Source organism: Gossypium hirsutum, chromosome D12 (genome assembly GCF_007990345.1).
Source record: "Gossypium hirsutum isolate 1008001.06 chromosome D12, Gossypium_hirsutum_v2.1, whole genome shotgun sequence".
Taxonomy (NCBI): domain Eukaryota; kingdom Viridiplantae; phylum Streptophyta; class Magnoliopsida; order Malvales; family Malvaceae; genus Gossypium; species Gossypium hirsutum.
In genome coordinates, this window is record NC_053448.1 from 10,716,079 (window position 1) to 10,730,925 (window position 14,847).

The window sequence follows — 14,847 nt, forward strand, 5'->3', positions numbered from 1 at the left end:
AAACATACTAAGATGCTTATAACCTTAATTTTTCAGCAGAGCCAAGAAAAGCACAATGGATCAATAACCCAAATGAAATCGAATGGTGATATCATCAAATTGAACGCATGGAAGGTTGCGCAAATGAAGCGCATAGGAGGCCGAGGCATCACGCCCCAACTGGACATGCAACATACAAAAGCTATTGCGGCATCGCACCCCAACAAGTGCGCAAGTTGCCAAGCATGTAAGGGCATCACTCCCTTTGTGAGCATTCGGCACACAGGCTAGAATGATAATCATCCATACTGATCAAGGTACCGTGCAGATAAAGTTGAGGCATCGCACCTCAACTACGCAGTAGCAACGAGTAAGGCTAGATGATCGGCCACGTGAGCAACAAGCTAGAAAAATTGGGGCTTCGCACCCCAACCAACTAAACAAGTTGCACAGTATATGGAGGCCTCGTGCCCTACAGTGTCTAAGAGGCCACAACACCATCGATCAAAGATCACCATGACTAGGACTGGCAGTAGGACATCGGGGATGGCGCACAAACGTTGATGGGAGCCAGGCAAAGGAACTGGCAGTTGATCGGCTGAACCCACGACTACGGCTAATGGTAACAATGGTTGGCGACATTAGGGAGTTTGGTTCTTGTTTTGTGTTTTTAGATTCGAGACTACTTTTGACAAACATTTTTTTTAGGGAAAAGTCAAGGATGTTTGGCTTATACCTAAAACACCCAAATGATGTTTTAAAAAAATTATTGTAATTTTCAATTATTTTATGTTTCCCTACAAATGGAAATTTTTTGTTGGTCAGAGTCAATTTAATTCTTTAATTTTGATTATGATATGTTGATATTATATGAGATTGAATGTGGTTAAATTGAAAAGTATGTTCATGCATATATGATATAAGCTTGCCATATAATTCAGGGAAAAAATGGCACTTGTACTTATCTGAATTTTTAATTATTCGTGCTTGAAAATCAGACATAAAACCTTGCATGTTATTAAAATATTGAGTAGGAGAAGGTCTTTAAACAAGACATAAAACCTGCATCGATGGTTTCTATGTGATACTATAATAATACTTTAAGTCAATTTTACTCTGACCTCACCCTACAATAAGTATTTTTGGGAAAAATCTAGTTTACAAAAAAAAAAGTTGTTAACTTAGTATTAGGTACACCGCTAATGGAAAGAAAAAATTCCACAAGCAGGGTTGAGATAAGTGATAACTCTAAAATAGTGGAGTTATTTGTTTTTTTATAGTAGGATTTTAGTTTGTTTTATAAGTTATTTTTAGTAGAATTTATGAATTTTCTTTTCTTTATATTTAATTTTTTGTACGTCAATTATATATTATTAGTGTTAGTTCAGACTTATTTTCGAGCATTTCTTACCTATTGTAGGTTTGAAAAAACATGGAGAAATGATAGATTGATATATGCAAATAACGCAGTTTTTTACTCCAACGAAAGATTTGTCCGTTGGAGTGACACAGTTACCTGATAAATTTTAAGGGTTGCAAATTTTTATGGAATATAAAAGAAAAAAAAACCTAAGTTCAAGGAAAGTGTGGAGAAAAAGAGGAGAAGCTACCAAAGCCTTCAAGCATCAAAGATTGACGGAAATAATTGAGAAGACTCAATTTCTCCATCTATTTTCTTTATTGTTTATGTTTCTATGATTAGTTCTTGTTTTTATTTCAATATTTTTTTTCAATTTTTCCATGAACTAAAATTTCTTTTCTAGAATTGCAATGAATTTCATGTTTAGTTAATTGAATAATTCTCTATTTCCATCTGTTTTTGTTCTTGATAAAGTTTTGATTATTTATTCATTCTTGTTCTATATTGATAATAGTCTGGTCAACTATTAATCCAACAAAACCTAAAGAAATTGGAAAATGGCTTTTTGTTTTAGGCCTAGAATGAATAACTCTTGATCGAAATTAAATGGGTCAAATCTTGATTCGTAACTAGAATAGGAATATACCTAAATTACACTGGGTAGCTATAATTAGGGTTTGTTCTTAATCAATTGATTTTAAATTATTGGTATATGAATATAACTCAATAATTAGGTTAAGTTAATTATTTAATTGCTTAGGAGAGAATTGAGAGAAATTTTGTACCCAAGTTAGTAATTAACTTTATAGGGATAAATTGAGTGTAGATGGAACAATTAACTATGCATTAGATGAAATTGTAATCCTGAGCTTTTATTATTGATTGATTATTTTGTTTTAATTTGTTTTGCTCATTTTTATTTATTTGATTTATATTGAAAATTTATGTTATCGATTTATTTAGATAAGTTATAAAGTAATAGTTGGTGATCAACAACATAATTAGTAATAACTCTTTGTGGGAACAATATTTTTTATACTACTTGTCACAATACGTATACTTGTGTGTGGAATATTCGATCAACCATATGTGTTTATTTATTTTTTTAATATTTTTAATATAATTCAATGGGCATTTGCCATTATCAAACCCTTTCGAAATTTTTTCTTTTCATTGACAATGCATCAAATAATAATTGATTCATCGATTGTGTTTTAAAATTTGAAAGTGATGGAGAACAATAGTTTTTTATTTTCTTGTCAATAATTTATTTTATCAATTTAAATATAAAAATTAATTACAAAACAGTTCATCAATATTTCATTAAATAAAATTAGATAATTAAGAAGTTTTATTTTAATAAGAGCTTTAATTTTAGTGGTAATAAAAATATTTAACATTTTATTTTAATAAAAATAGAATTAAATAATTAATTTTAAATTTTGATATGATTATAGGTTATAAATATCCATTTCCAATCAAACGTTTTAACTAACAACTAATTATCACTTTCATTTTACTTTTGGAGGAAAATATTGGGTAGAATGCAACTTTTAAGCAATAGTTATAGAACGTAAATTTAAAGTAACAGTGGGAGTTTGGGTTGATGTCGATATGATAAAATGATAATTAAAATTAAAAAAGAACAGATATTTGGTATCACCTTAAATCTGCTTATAATATTTTTTTTATCTCATTATTTTAATAAATGTTTAAAAGGGTTATAGACATTTATAACAGCTAGATATTTATATGATTTCCTTTGAGAAAAAGGTTAGATATGGCATCAATCCATTCTGCACATCAAAGCTGAAGCATGGGATACATGTCAAACAAATGTTCATAAGGGGAAATTGAAGTTTCATTTATTACTCCTCGAGATTAAGATTTGTGAGGTTTGGTTATAAAATAAAAAAAGAGAGGAAGATTTGGGGTTTGGTTTGTACATGTAATCCACAATCAGTAGACTTCCACATTCCATTGCTCAGATTTCTTCAACTGCCTTTTGTATTCAATCCAATCAATACCTGAAAAAAATGTCCAAAGACAGATTTAGATTGGAGGTGTATGTATGTATATATAATTCATGGAGATTTATTAATTAGTGATCTGGTAAAAGAATTGGGTTCTGCTTTTTTTTTTTGGTTACCATCTGCTGCAGCAAGTGAGACCATTATGTCATCAATTCCCTTCTCCATTCCTTTCAACCCACACATGTAAACAAAGGTGTTATCTTTCTTCAGTAATTCCCATAGCTCTTTTGCATATTCAGCCATTCGGGTCTGAATGTACATCTTTTCTCCTTTCTCATTTGTTTGTTCTCTGCTCACAGCAAAGTCCAGCCTGAAGTTGTCTAGATACGTCTCCTTCATTTTCTCAAATTCCTGTTATATAACATTTCACTTTTCGTTCAAAGAGGCAAAACCACCAGATTCCCAGTATCAGATGTTTTTCTTTTCCTAGCTTGCATGCTTACCTCCTTGTACAACAATGAGCTACTTGTAGGAACACCGAGGAACAGCCATGCCAAACCATTGAACTACAAGTTTTCTCAAGTCACTCATTAGTAGAATAATCGTATATGTTAGCCTTGGTGAGTTAAGTTAAGGCCACAGGTTATAACAGGCTTCACTGCTTAGCTTAAAATGGATGCATGGATATAAAGGTCATAATTGTTTCTTTTGTACCTTGTAATCCTCATGCCTTTCAAAGAACATTTTCCATAAAAATGATCGAAAGGGAGCGATACCAGTTCCTGTAGCAAGCTGCAGTTAAAGTAACTCAGTGAGAAAATGTTTGCTTTGGAGCAGCAGTTTATCAATATAATGGAATATACAATGAATGCATGATAACAGCTTGGTAAAATACAAACCATGATGATTGTGGCATCAGGATCTTTTGGCATAAGCATTTCCTTTCCAATAGGTCCTGTGATTTTAACTTCTGCCCCAGGTTTCATGTCACCTGAAGATACGAATAAAACATAATTTTAGGTACAAGAGTGACCAATGCCCGGAGATAGAGAAGGAGTTGCAGATATTAAGATTCCAACTCCAAATCTATTGGATGCCATCTTTTAAGAATGGCCGCATAAACTAACTTACCAAAGCTCCGGGTTCATCATCTTTTGACACCGGTTGTTCTAAACAATAGTAATACATTATGATGAAACATAGAAGTCCTGCATTCTTACATAAGAAATTTGAGCAGACTCCTTTAACAAATTCTCCTTTCTCGTTGGTGTATACAAGACGTTTCACACATAGGGATACCTGCAATAATACAATGAGACCATTCAGAAAACCAAAAATGAATAAGAAAATGAAAAAACAAACAGAAACCAGAAGAGCTGAATGCTATTAGTTATGTAGACTTGGGTGGCTCAGAGCCTATCAGCACTTGATTTGTATCTTAATCTGGAAAGGAAATTAACTTCTGAAGGAAAACTCACTGTTTTGGAGTCCCCAAAGTCACCAAGAGCACTGCTAGCAATAGAGTATAATCTCAGTTTATGAGGTTTCCCATTCTTGTCAACGCCATCCGGAATCACTCCAATGGATTGTCCTTCTCTGTAAGGAACCTCTCCTGATCCAATCCAACTAGCTAGTCAACTAAGAAGAAAGAGTCTTTTTTTTTTCCCCTTTATCTAATTAATCATCTCAAGAACGGCAACTTTTCATTCCTTGATGAACGAAAACTCGCATTGGGCACATAAAACTCTGTATCTGCATTTTTTTATTTTCACATAGACATGCAAGTATCTTGAAGAATATAATTTGAGATGAATTGCATACCCTCAGTGCTGAAGACCATGTGCCATGTCTCTCCAGGAGCATCATCACCGGTGATCTTAGTATTTAGAAGGCACCTGCCAATGTAAGGTTCCTTTGGCTTGAACTTGTTAACCACAACACCTTCATCATTTTTCTTGGATTCCTTTACAACTTTAGCAGGAGCTTCAGTTGTAACCTGGGCTCGCACTGAAACCACTCTCCCTCCACTTGAAACATCTGGGTAGTAAAAAGAAACCTGAAAAACAACAACCAAAAAAAGCAGGTGACCTACTCCCAACATGTATGAAGTTTTTACATATATTAATTACAAAAGAAAAGAAAGAAGTTTACCTTCTTGAATGTGATTCTTTCAGGAGAGATGATAGAGGTTCGAGTAGTAAAAGAGGTGGAGTTGGTAGAAGGAAAGGAGACTGCAGCAGTTACGGCAGCCATGGGTTTTGGAGAATGAAGAGGTGAGAAAAATGTAATTTGATGGATAGTTTGGTGAAGAAGGAATGAGATGAGGTGAGGAAATCTCAGAAGGATATGGTTTTGTATTGGGTTTGGATCATGAATTGGGTGGAGGAGATTTGAAGGCCAATGCAGTGGCCTCTATAAGGATAAGTCCATGTGTACCACCTTATATGCATAATCACCATTGAATTTTTTTTAGAGCAACTCTTGATTCCAAATCCAAGGATAGGGGATGGCAATAAGTAAGTTTTGTAATTAAATTGGTTTAGTTATTAAAATTCAGAACTAAACCGATTGACTAACTTACATATATTATTTTTAGTTATTTATAATATAATATAAGTTGATTAATCGATTTTATCGTCTGATACTAAATTATTTGGATCAAGACAGTAAAAATCAATCGAGGATGATTGGTATAATTAAACAAAAAAATCCATCCAAAAGCAAAATGAAATGGAAGAAGGAACTGGGGACCCAAAGATGGCGTTGGGTTAACTCATCTCAGTCCACCAAGGCAATCCATGGACAAATCGCCATCCCAGAGTACAAGTTGGACGTCGTTTTCAGTAATGCAAGGAACGACATTGAATATCATATAAAAACAACTTTTAATGAATATATAAATATATAACTTTCCTTGTTGCATAGTATCATCGAATCTGTCTCTATTAGCTTATGAATTCCTACCTTTTGACATCTATTAAATTTATTTTTCGTGTACTTTTACTAAAAGCAAAAAATAGAAAAGCAGAAATAACAAGCATCAAGTATCCCTAAACCAGGGCCTACATGACCTGTTTTAGGCTTCAAGCTTGATGGGTAGAAATCTGCTTAATTTTTTTATTAATTTCAGCTAATAAAAAACGTGGGGTTTCTTATTATTCTTACCACATTTCGCTGTAATACGAGGCATAAACCCAGTCTTCTCCTGTGGGTGGATTTTGACAAGTCTATTGTTTTTTCTCTACTTGAAATTGTTAATTACATTTTGGAACAGGGCAGTTTTGACCAAGAAAAGTTCATGATAAGCTGCTGATAAACAACTGGGTAAGAGGTATAAATGCATGCAGTCAGCTCTGCCTCTGCAGTAAAAATACATGGCAGAATCTGAGTCACCTTCCATGTGAGTGGCAGCCTAGATAGGTCATTTCTCGTTTCGTGACGAAATCAGATGACATAATCCAGAAAAAGTAGTGGTAAGTTAAAAGAGCTGGTTCTGACAGAGCCCAAGCCCCGAATATCAGAGGTCGAATCATTCTTTTACGGTGGTTAGAAGATAGACACCCCCATTAAAATTTCAGACCAAAAAAATTGAAATGAATGACCTGCTACATATCACGGAACTTCTTTCTACCCTTACAACAGCCATGCAACTCAAGGCAATACAATTCTGCATATGACTGAAAAATACTTCATGGAAGAACAGTTCTAGCTGTATGTACAGTTGTCCCAAACAATAAATCACAATGGAAAAGCGATTGAATCAATGGAATCCCCTTGAACCTCTAGACTGATAGAGCTCCAATCTACTTTTGGCTTCATGTAGAAGTGTGTCCACTGTTTCATCCGGGGTCATGTTGGATTGCTTGGATGCCCATTCCAGCACTGTCAGCACTTCAGCTTGGGCGAGTTCTTCGCTATCCGGTACATGGAGGGCAATGTAGCATAGGAGAAGTAATGCTGAGTGCTGAACAATTTGTTCCCCAAAATACACTAGTTGAATCAAATGCTTTGCACCTCCCGCACTAATGATTGCCTTGGAGTGATCAAGGTGTAGATAGTTGTTGGTGCAAGCGAATTTGGTAAGAGCAATGGCAGACTCCTTGGAAACTTCAGCTTCCCTCTCATCCAGAAGTTTAACCAATGGGGAAATCATCCTTGTTTCCGTTGCTCTAAACGTCCTTGCCAAATTACCAATAGCCTTTATGCAAGGTATCAGCAACTCCGAATCAGCCTTCTCTATTATCAGGAAAAGCTGATCCACAACAAGCTTACAAGCATGAGAATTTGGCTTAAATGCAGACCTTCTCAAATCGGTATCCTGCTCTGCCACTGCCGTAATCTCCATCAATGCCATAGCCGAATTCAACTGCACTTCATCGATTCCTTTTTCCAACAAAACTGCAAAGCATAACAGCGCTCTGGATTCTGTAATGCTCCGACAGACACTTGAATTCCCCTTAGCAAGATAGCATAAAGCTCTAGCTGCCATCGCCTTCATATAAGCCTTGGTAGCGGTGTCCTCCAATTCCCTTCCCTTAATATTCGCCCCGGAAATCGAACCACTCAGCTGCTGCTGATGATGATAAACTTGATGAATTAGCTTGGCATTGCCCTGACTGTTGCTCCTAACATGATTACTACTCGGCTTTTGTGGCAATTTCGTCGCACCTTTCATTGCCATGGTATTCGTAACCACATTATGCATCTGATTAGGGGTTTGGTTCCCCAATGGATGCGGAATTGGATTCTGGTGATCTTCGTCAATGACGTTTTTCACGTTATTCACATTCGAATTATTACTGCTCGCCATAACCACCGCGTGGATGGACGTCGCCTTGTTACTGGCAATTGCATATTTGCTGTGTTCTTGGATGGTTTCGAACGCCAAATGACTGACGAGCAATCGGATTATGTTATGCTGAGCAAACAAATCTTGGCATTTTGGGTAATTAGCAGCCAGCTCAGACACCGCCCACGCCGTCACAGCTTGAACTTTCATTGGACCTTCTTTGAGGATTTTCGCAAACACCGTGCAAACGCCAGCGTGGATCATATGCTCCACGCTTTCCAGGTCCCGACCCAGAAGGCCAATTGCTTTGGCGGCGTTTTCTTGACCTTCCATTTTCCCTTCTTTGACTAATTTCAATAATGGCCCAACACCTCCCTGTTCTATAATCAGTTTCCCGTACCGATCATTGTCTCTGGCTAGGGAAACAAGCGAAGTAGCCGCGTCGGACCGGTCGTCGAGTGAACCGGTGTAAAGAATCGCGATTTGTTCCCATATTAGGCATAAAATCGGTTCGTTTGCAGCGATTGGAGGAAGGCCTAAGTACTCATCGTCGCGATCATCAGCCGAAGCCGAAACACGGAGAAGCCAGGAAACATTGCCGATAGAGTTCTCCAGCTGAGAAGACATTTTGCGGAACGCGGCAGCAGGGATGATTATAAACACGCGCTTCATAAAGCCGTTGCCTCGGCATTTGAGGACCAACGAAAGAGCTTTATCGAGGACTTGTTCTGTATCATCGATTATACGGCGCGTAGGGCGTTCGTAGAGGTCGGAACTGGCACGCGCTGCTTGTCGGAGTAAGCCGGCCAGTTTCTCCGTCTTTGACTTAAGCTCCGCACACTCTTGCTTGAACGAACTTGCTTCATCCGCCGCTTTCGTTACTTGGTCTGCTAACTGAATTGGCTTTGCCAAGATTTGCTTCACCATATCCGCCATCAGAACAGAAAAAAAAAGTGAAGAGAAACGACTTTATATTTATTGCGATTCTAACCTTTTGGGGTTAGAAGTTTCTGGTTAAAGGCTTGATAAACGGGAGAAATGGAGGGTGAAAATGGGAGTTAATTGCTGCTTTTAGGTTCTATGGGGATTTTGGACTTCAGGGGTGCATTGGTTTGCCTTGGTTTCAGGGTGTGGACGCATGAGGAAAGTGAAAGAAGAAAAGGGTGAATGGGCGTTCATGGCAGACGAGTTTTACAATGTCAAAATGGCGTTCATCTTCTTGTTTATTTAACAATTTTGGGTGGACATAGCTTCTACGATTGTTGCTGTTGTGTTGCGCTGTATTTTTGTTGTTTATATACTTTCAGAAAAAATGAATTTTTGTATATTGAAGGAGGTGGACGGTGTTGAATTGCATTGTTGCTGTCATTTTTTATCAATATACAAAAAGTACATATTTTTGAGCCAATGGCAATGGAGGTGACAGGCATAATCTCCAAAGACATGCAAAACAAAGAAGGATTTTTAAATAGGCAGCAGCAGAAACAGGACAATACAAAACAAGGTAAAAGAATTTCCAGCTGCCATTGGAACCTTTTGCCATTCATTTTGATAACTTCATCTTCTTTTCTTGACTTTTCTTTATACAATTTATAGTGTTTTACACTTTATTACAGCGTTAGTATTTGTTTGCTTTCAGTTCTTACTAGACTTAACGGCTAAATTAGGCATAAATGATTTTAAAAGTTAATTGAATAATTAGGTCGATTTTTACCATATTTATCGCACTAGGCCGTTTTTTAAGAGAGAAGGGAAAACGTGTTCAGCTTTTCCCTCAACGGTCGAATTGTCAACGGCCATAAAAAATGGGTATCGCTAAAAAAACACCCCCAACATATTAAAGAAAACACCCTAATTCTCCTTTTCAGTGTAATTGATTACAACATTTCTCATTTTATTGGATGAGTGTCTTTCCCAACGAATCCTTTTATTAATACAATAATTAGAGTCAAGATTTTAAATTAATGTGGTCCAAAAAATTAATTAGTACATTTTTCAAATATCTTCATTTTCAACATCTTAAATTAATTAGTGTAATCAATTTAGTCCAAAAAATTAGAGTCAACATCTTAAAAAACGGGAAAAATTAATTTTGTTGTAATTAATACAATAAATAAGCAGAGTTATATATATATGTTTATTTTCATGAACATTAACAACACCCTAACGTAAACTCATATTATTATTAACAAAATTAAGTAAGTCCTTATCACTACACTCTATTATTTGTAATTTTATTTTTTATAAATTTGTTCTAAACTATTTTTTATAAAAATCTGTTTTTTTAATTTTCCTTTTTTTTTATTTATTAATTCTTGTATAAATTAAAATCTGTTTTAAATTTTTATGACTACTGATTTCTTCGTCATAATTTGTAGTGTTCAACAAAAGATGTCGAATTTTTACTGAAGTAACTTAAATGAAGGCAATGAGATCTCTATGGCGACATCACCATTTTTTACCGATCGGGTATAATATTTATCATGATGTTAATATTTTTTTATCTTCATAACATTTAATATTTGTTAACAAAATCATTTAAATTTTAGGTGTTCGAGTCTCGTGAAGAGCTGATGCAATGGGTGCAAAACACGGCATTCTCTCTTGGTTATATCATCGTCACAAGAAGATCAAAAGCAAAGGAAAATGGTGTGGTGTCTTACGTCACACTTATTTGTGACCGTGGCGGTGAATACAAATTTAAAGAATCAAGTAAAAAGTCTGGCACCAAAAAGACTAACTGTAAATTCCGATTGGTAGGTTCGTATTTAAAACAATATGATGGGTGGACGTTAAGGGTGATATGTGATCAACATAACCATCCACCTGCACAACATATGGAGGGACATGCTTATGCAAGGTGGTTGAAAGAAAACAAAAAAAAATTGTTGGTTGATTTGACGAGTAAGAATGCTACACCACGTGACATATTATCGACACTGAAGGAGCAGGACGAGAATAACGTTTCTACACAAAAAACCATATACAATGCACGACAAAACGAACAAATATGATCTGCCTTTTGTTCAAATTGTTGGCGTGACTTCAACCAACAAGACATTTAGTATAGCTTTTGCCTTTATCATTAACGAAAAGGAGGAGAAGTATAATTGGGCATTAACATGTCTAAAGTTGACACTAGAAGAGTGCATGTACCCACGTGTTATTGCGACGGACAGAGAGTTCGCTCTGATGAATGCATGCCAACAAGTTTTTCCCGATATCACTCGGTTACTATGTAGATGACACATTACTAAAAATATTAAAAAGCATTGTAGGCAGTCTATCAAGTCGCAACATGAGTGTGACTCCTTTCGTGCTATGTGGACTGTACTTGTTGAATCTCCAACGTGGATATTGTACACCAAAAACTACAAAAAACTCCAATCAATGTTGAGCGAATATCCAGGTATAAACCTCGCTATTCTATAAATAATTGTTTATAGTTTTAGAAGACTTTTTATACATAACTAACATTTATATAAATTCAGGTGTTTTAAAATATCTAGATCAAGTGTGGTTAAGCAAATATAAGGAAATATTTGTGTCGGTCTAGATTGATCGGCATCTCAACTTTCGAGAACGAACTACGAATAGAGTTGAGAGCCAGCATGCAAAGCTAAAGAAATACCTTAGTGCAAAAAAAATTTCTCTAAATAAATTTGTTGGTTGTATCGATCAGATTGTGAAGTCTCAACTTACATCGATATATGAAAGTTTTGAAAAGAGTAGAATTATCCTCAAACACAAACACAACTTACCGTGTTTTAGATTATTGTGGGGTTTTGTGGCACTTGAAGCTCTAGATATCATAGAAGGGGAACTTCAGTGGTTATGTAGACATTAACTTGACTCTTCAAACTGTGGTTGTAAACTACGTCATAGTTGTGGGTTACCATGCGCTTGCATACTATCAGTCTACTTGAATTTAGGTGGTATATTTAACAATTATTTTCTAAATTTTTATTTATATATTGAATTTTTATAAACTAATGACATTTCAATGCATGTGAGTGTATTCCGTTGGATTCAATAGATGTATTCTGGAGGAAGCTTGACTTAGCACCATCAACTTCTGTGGAAAATGAAGATATTTGTTGTGACGGTGAGTTAGAATTGTTCAAAGAAAACTTCACTAAGCAATCAAAAGTCGGGAAAAAAATTCTGTTAAGAAAGTTAAGAGATATATTCCAGACGAGTAAAACACTCATCAAAGAACTTACAATTCAAAAAAATACACGTGACAAGTCGATTCTATAAGTCAAGCTCCCAGAAGACGTAGTCATTCAACCACGTCAAAATCATCTGTTGGGTTGGATCTGGTAGAGTTGAACAAAGAACCTGCAAGACATAGTTCATACGTAATCAAAATTCCAAACTTAAACTAGGAGCCATCAGAGCAAGTTTCAGACTTTATAGATTTAAACCAGATGTCTGAATCATGTAACACTCATCCACTAATGAAAGAAATTCCAGATATGTTCCACCCTTACATCACACATGTACAAGATGTCAGGGTGATGGAAATTGCGGATTCCGAGCAATATCTGTTTGTCTTGGTTATGGCAAAGATCAATGGCTCTATGTTCGACATCAACTGCTAGACGAGTTATTGAGTTCATATGATATCTATGCTAAAGTTTTCACTGATGGAATCGATGAATTACGTAATTCACTGTGTTTCTCAGAATCGCTTGCACCAGCAGAACACTGGATGGTTATGCCTATGACAGGTGTCCTAATTGCCAATAGTTTGGGGTGATCCTCAATTATTTAACCAAGCGAGGTGACATAACTTTCTTTCTTCTTTGGAGAGGTCTGGAACATTTTCAATACCATCATGCTATTACAATTGCACATGTATATGATAATCATAATGTGATGGTACAATTAGAAGGAGATTACCCAATGCCTACCATTTTGGCTTATTGGATCTGCCATAGAGCCCCGTCTACAGCTGGATGACAAACCATGTATATGTCACGTCTAGAATTTTATAGACAACTGAAACCTTGTAATCTCAAAACATCTATTATAACTATAGAGGATTATTGTTGAATAATATTAATTTATTATATTTTAGCATTTTGCTCATATTTTTGTATTTATATATTCATATATATGTTTAACAATAATCCTATAATAAAAAATATGTTGAATAATAATACTTATATCTTTAATAATACAATAATAATACTTATAATATTTAATAATAATACAATAATAAAAATATTTAATAATATTTAATAATATTTAATAATAATACAATAATAAAAATATGTTTAACAATTAAATGAGATAAAAAAGTGAGTGGAGAGGTGATAATTAATTCTTAATCATTACAGTAGAAAGATGTTAATTACTAACCAATCAATAAAGTAAAAGAACATTAATTAATAATTAGTAAAGGTGTGTTATTTATTAGGGTGTTTTTTTAGTATGTTGGGGGTGTTTTTTTAGCCAACTCCTAAAAAAATAGCTAGTTTTTGTTTCTATATAAACCCAATTCTTTTCCTCATTTTTTCATTTAAATTCATTTCTATCAATTCTCTCAATAGTTTAGTTCTAAAATTTTAATTAAAATTCTCTCAAGTTCGTCTTCATTTAATTCTATTTTTTTATTTTTATTCGTTTTAATTCAATTTTGGAATGACAAATACTCTTATTTGTTTCGATGGCAACCACATTTCTGCAATTCAACTACAAATTGTAAAAAAATATTTCTAATATTTATAATTATATTTAAGTTCATTATTAAGTTGTTAAAAAGGTTAGAATGCTCACACGACCATGTGAACCAAATCAGTGAGTTACACAGTCTATGACACGGCCATGTGTCATTAATTCGAATGCTCACACGGTCTGAGTTGTGTCACATGGCCTGGTCACACGGCCGTGTGACCCCTGTCTTTTCCAAATTTTCAAGTTTTTCCTAAAATTTATGTTGTGATTCATTTTGATCCTCAATTGCTTTCAAACTAATTTTAGGGCACCGTAAACCCGAATTAAGGCCCATGTGAATATTCATTTTATGAAATTAATTGAATACTTGTTCTGAATTAAGATAAATTGTTCTATTTGGTTCTGTAAAACTCCGATCCTTAATCCAACAACGGAGACGGGATACAGGTGTTACAAGCAACTTTCTAAAACTTTAACAGTTTCATAAATTGGTACATAGGCTAGCTAAATCAAGCCCTCATGACCCCTGTCGAAACCACTTTTTTTATAATTTGAAAAATGGGGATCGACTTTGAAGATGAGAATTGGAGTCACCACCGATCTTTTATTAAGGTGTGATAGGTTCACCATTAAAATAAATTTTAGGTCTGCGAGATTTGAGAAAATAGGTCCGAGAGTCGGTTATGTACGAGGAAGGGTTAACAACCTCGTGACGCCCAAAATTGGTACCGCATTGATTGTTTAATGTCTTAATGTCAAAATTTTAAAGAGATTTTAAAATACAACCTTTTAAAAAGAAAATTTGAATATGATAATGTACCCTTATCTTGCAGAAATAAATTGCCACACTCAGTGAGTTAGGGTGCAACAATTCGATCTTCAAAATTAGATTTGTCTCCTTTTTAAGAAAATCATATATTCGAAGAAGAATATTCAATTATTTAAGTCGATCGGGAAATCCGAACCCAATAAGTTAGGGATCAATTCTCTCGAAATTCTTAAACATCAAACATTTCCTTTATTTTAAAATTGAGATAACAAAATGTCGTATCCAGTAAGTTAGG

General features: G+C 34.8%; 2 protein-coding genes across 2 annotated transcripts; both read right to left on the reverse strand.

The window, feature by feature from the left end:
• Nucleotides 1-3,182: 3,182 nt before the first annotated feature.
• Nucleotides 3,183-5,808, reverse strand: LOC107945802 (ferredoxin--NADP reductase, leaf isozyme, chloroplastic). Its single transcript, XM_016879931.2, has 9 exons — nucleotides 5,464-5,808; nucleotides 5,134-5,368; nucleotides 4,791-4,924; nucleotides 4,533-4,611; nucleotides 4,212-4,303; nucleotides 4,027-4,104; nucleotides 3,816-3,878; nucleotides 3,489-3,723; nucleotides 3,183-3,366 (listed from the first exon to the last, which is right to left on the reverse strand). Exons 1-9 carry the CDS (start codon nucleotides 5,563-5,565, stop codon nucleotides 3,299-3,301), a joined length of 1,086 nt encoding a protein of 361 aa, XP_016735420.2. The 5' UTR covers nucleotides 5,566-5,808; the 3' UTR covers nucleotides 3,183-3,298.
• Nucleotides 5,809-6,542: 734 nt separating this feature from the next.
• On the reverse strand, nucleotides 6,543-9,639 carry LOC121224672 (uncharacterized). The gene has a single exon (XM_041108449.1). It carries the CDS (start codon nucleotides 9,035-9,037, stop codon nucleotides 7,073-7,075), a length of 1,965 nt encoding a protein of 654 aa, XP_040964383.1. The 5' UTR covers nucleotides 9,038-9,639; the 3' UTR covers nucleotides 6,543-7,072.
• Between the last annotated feature and the right edge of the window lie 5,208 nt (nucleotides 9,640-14,847).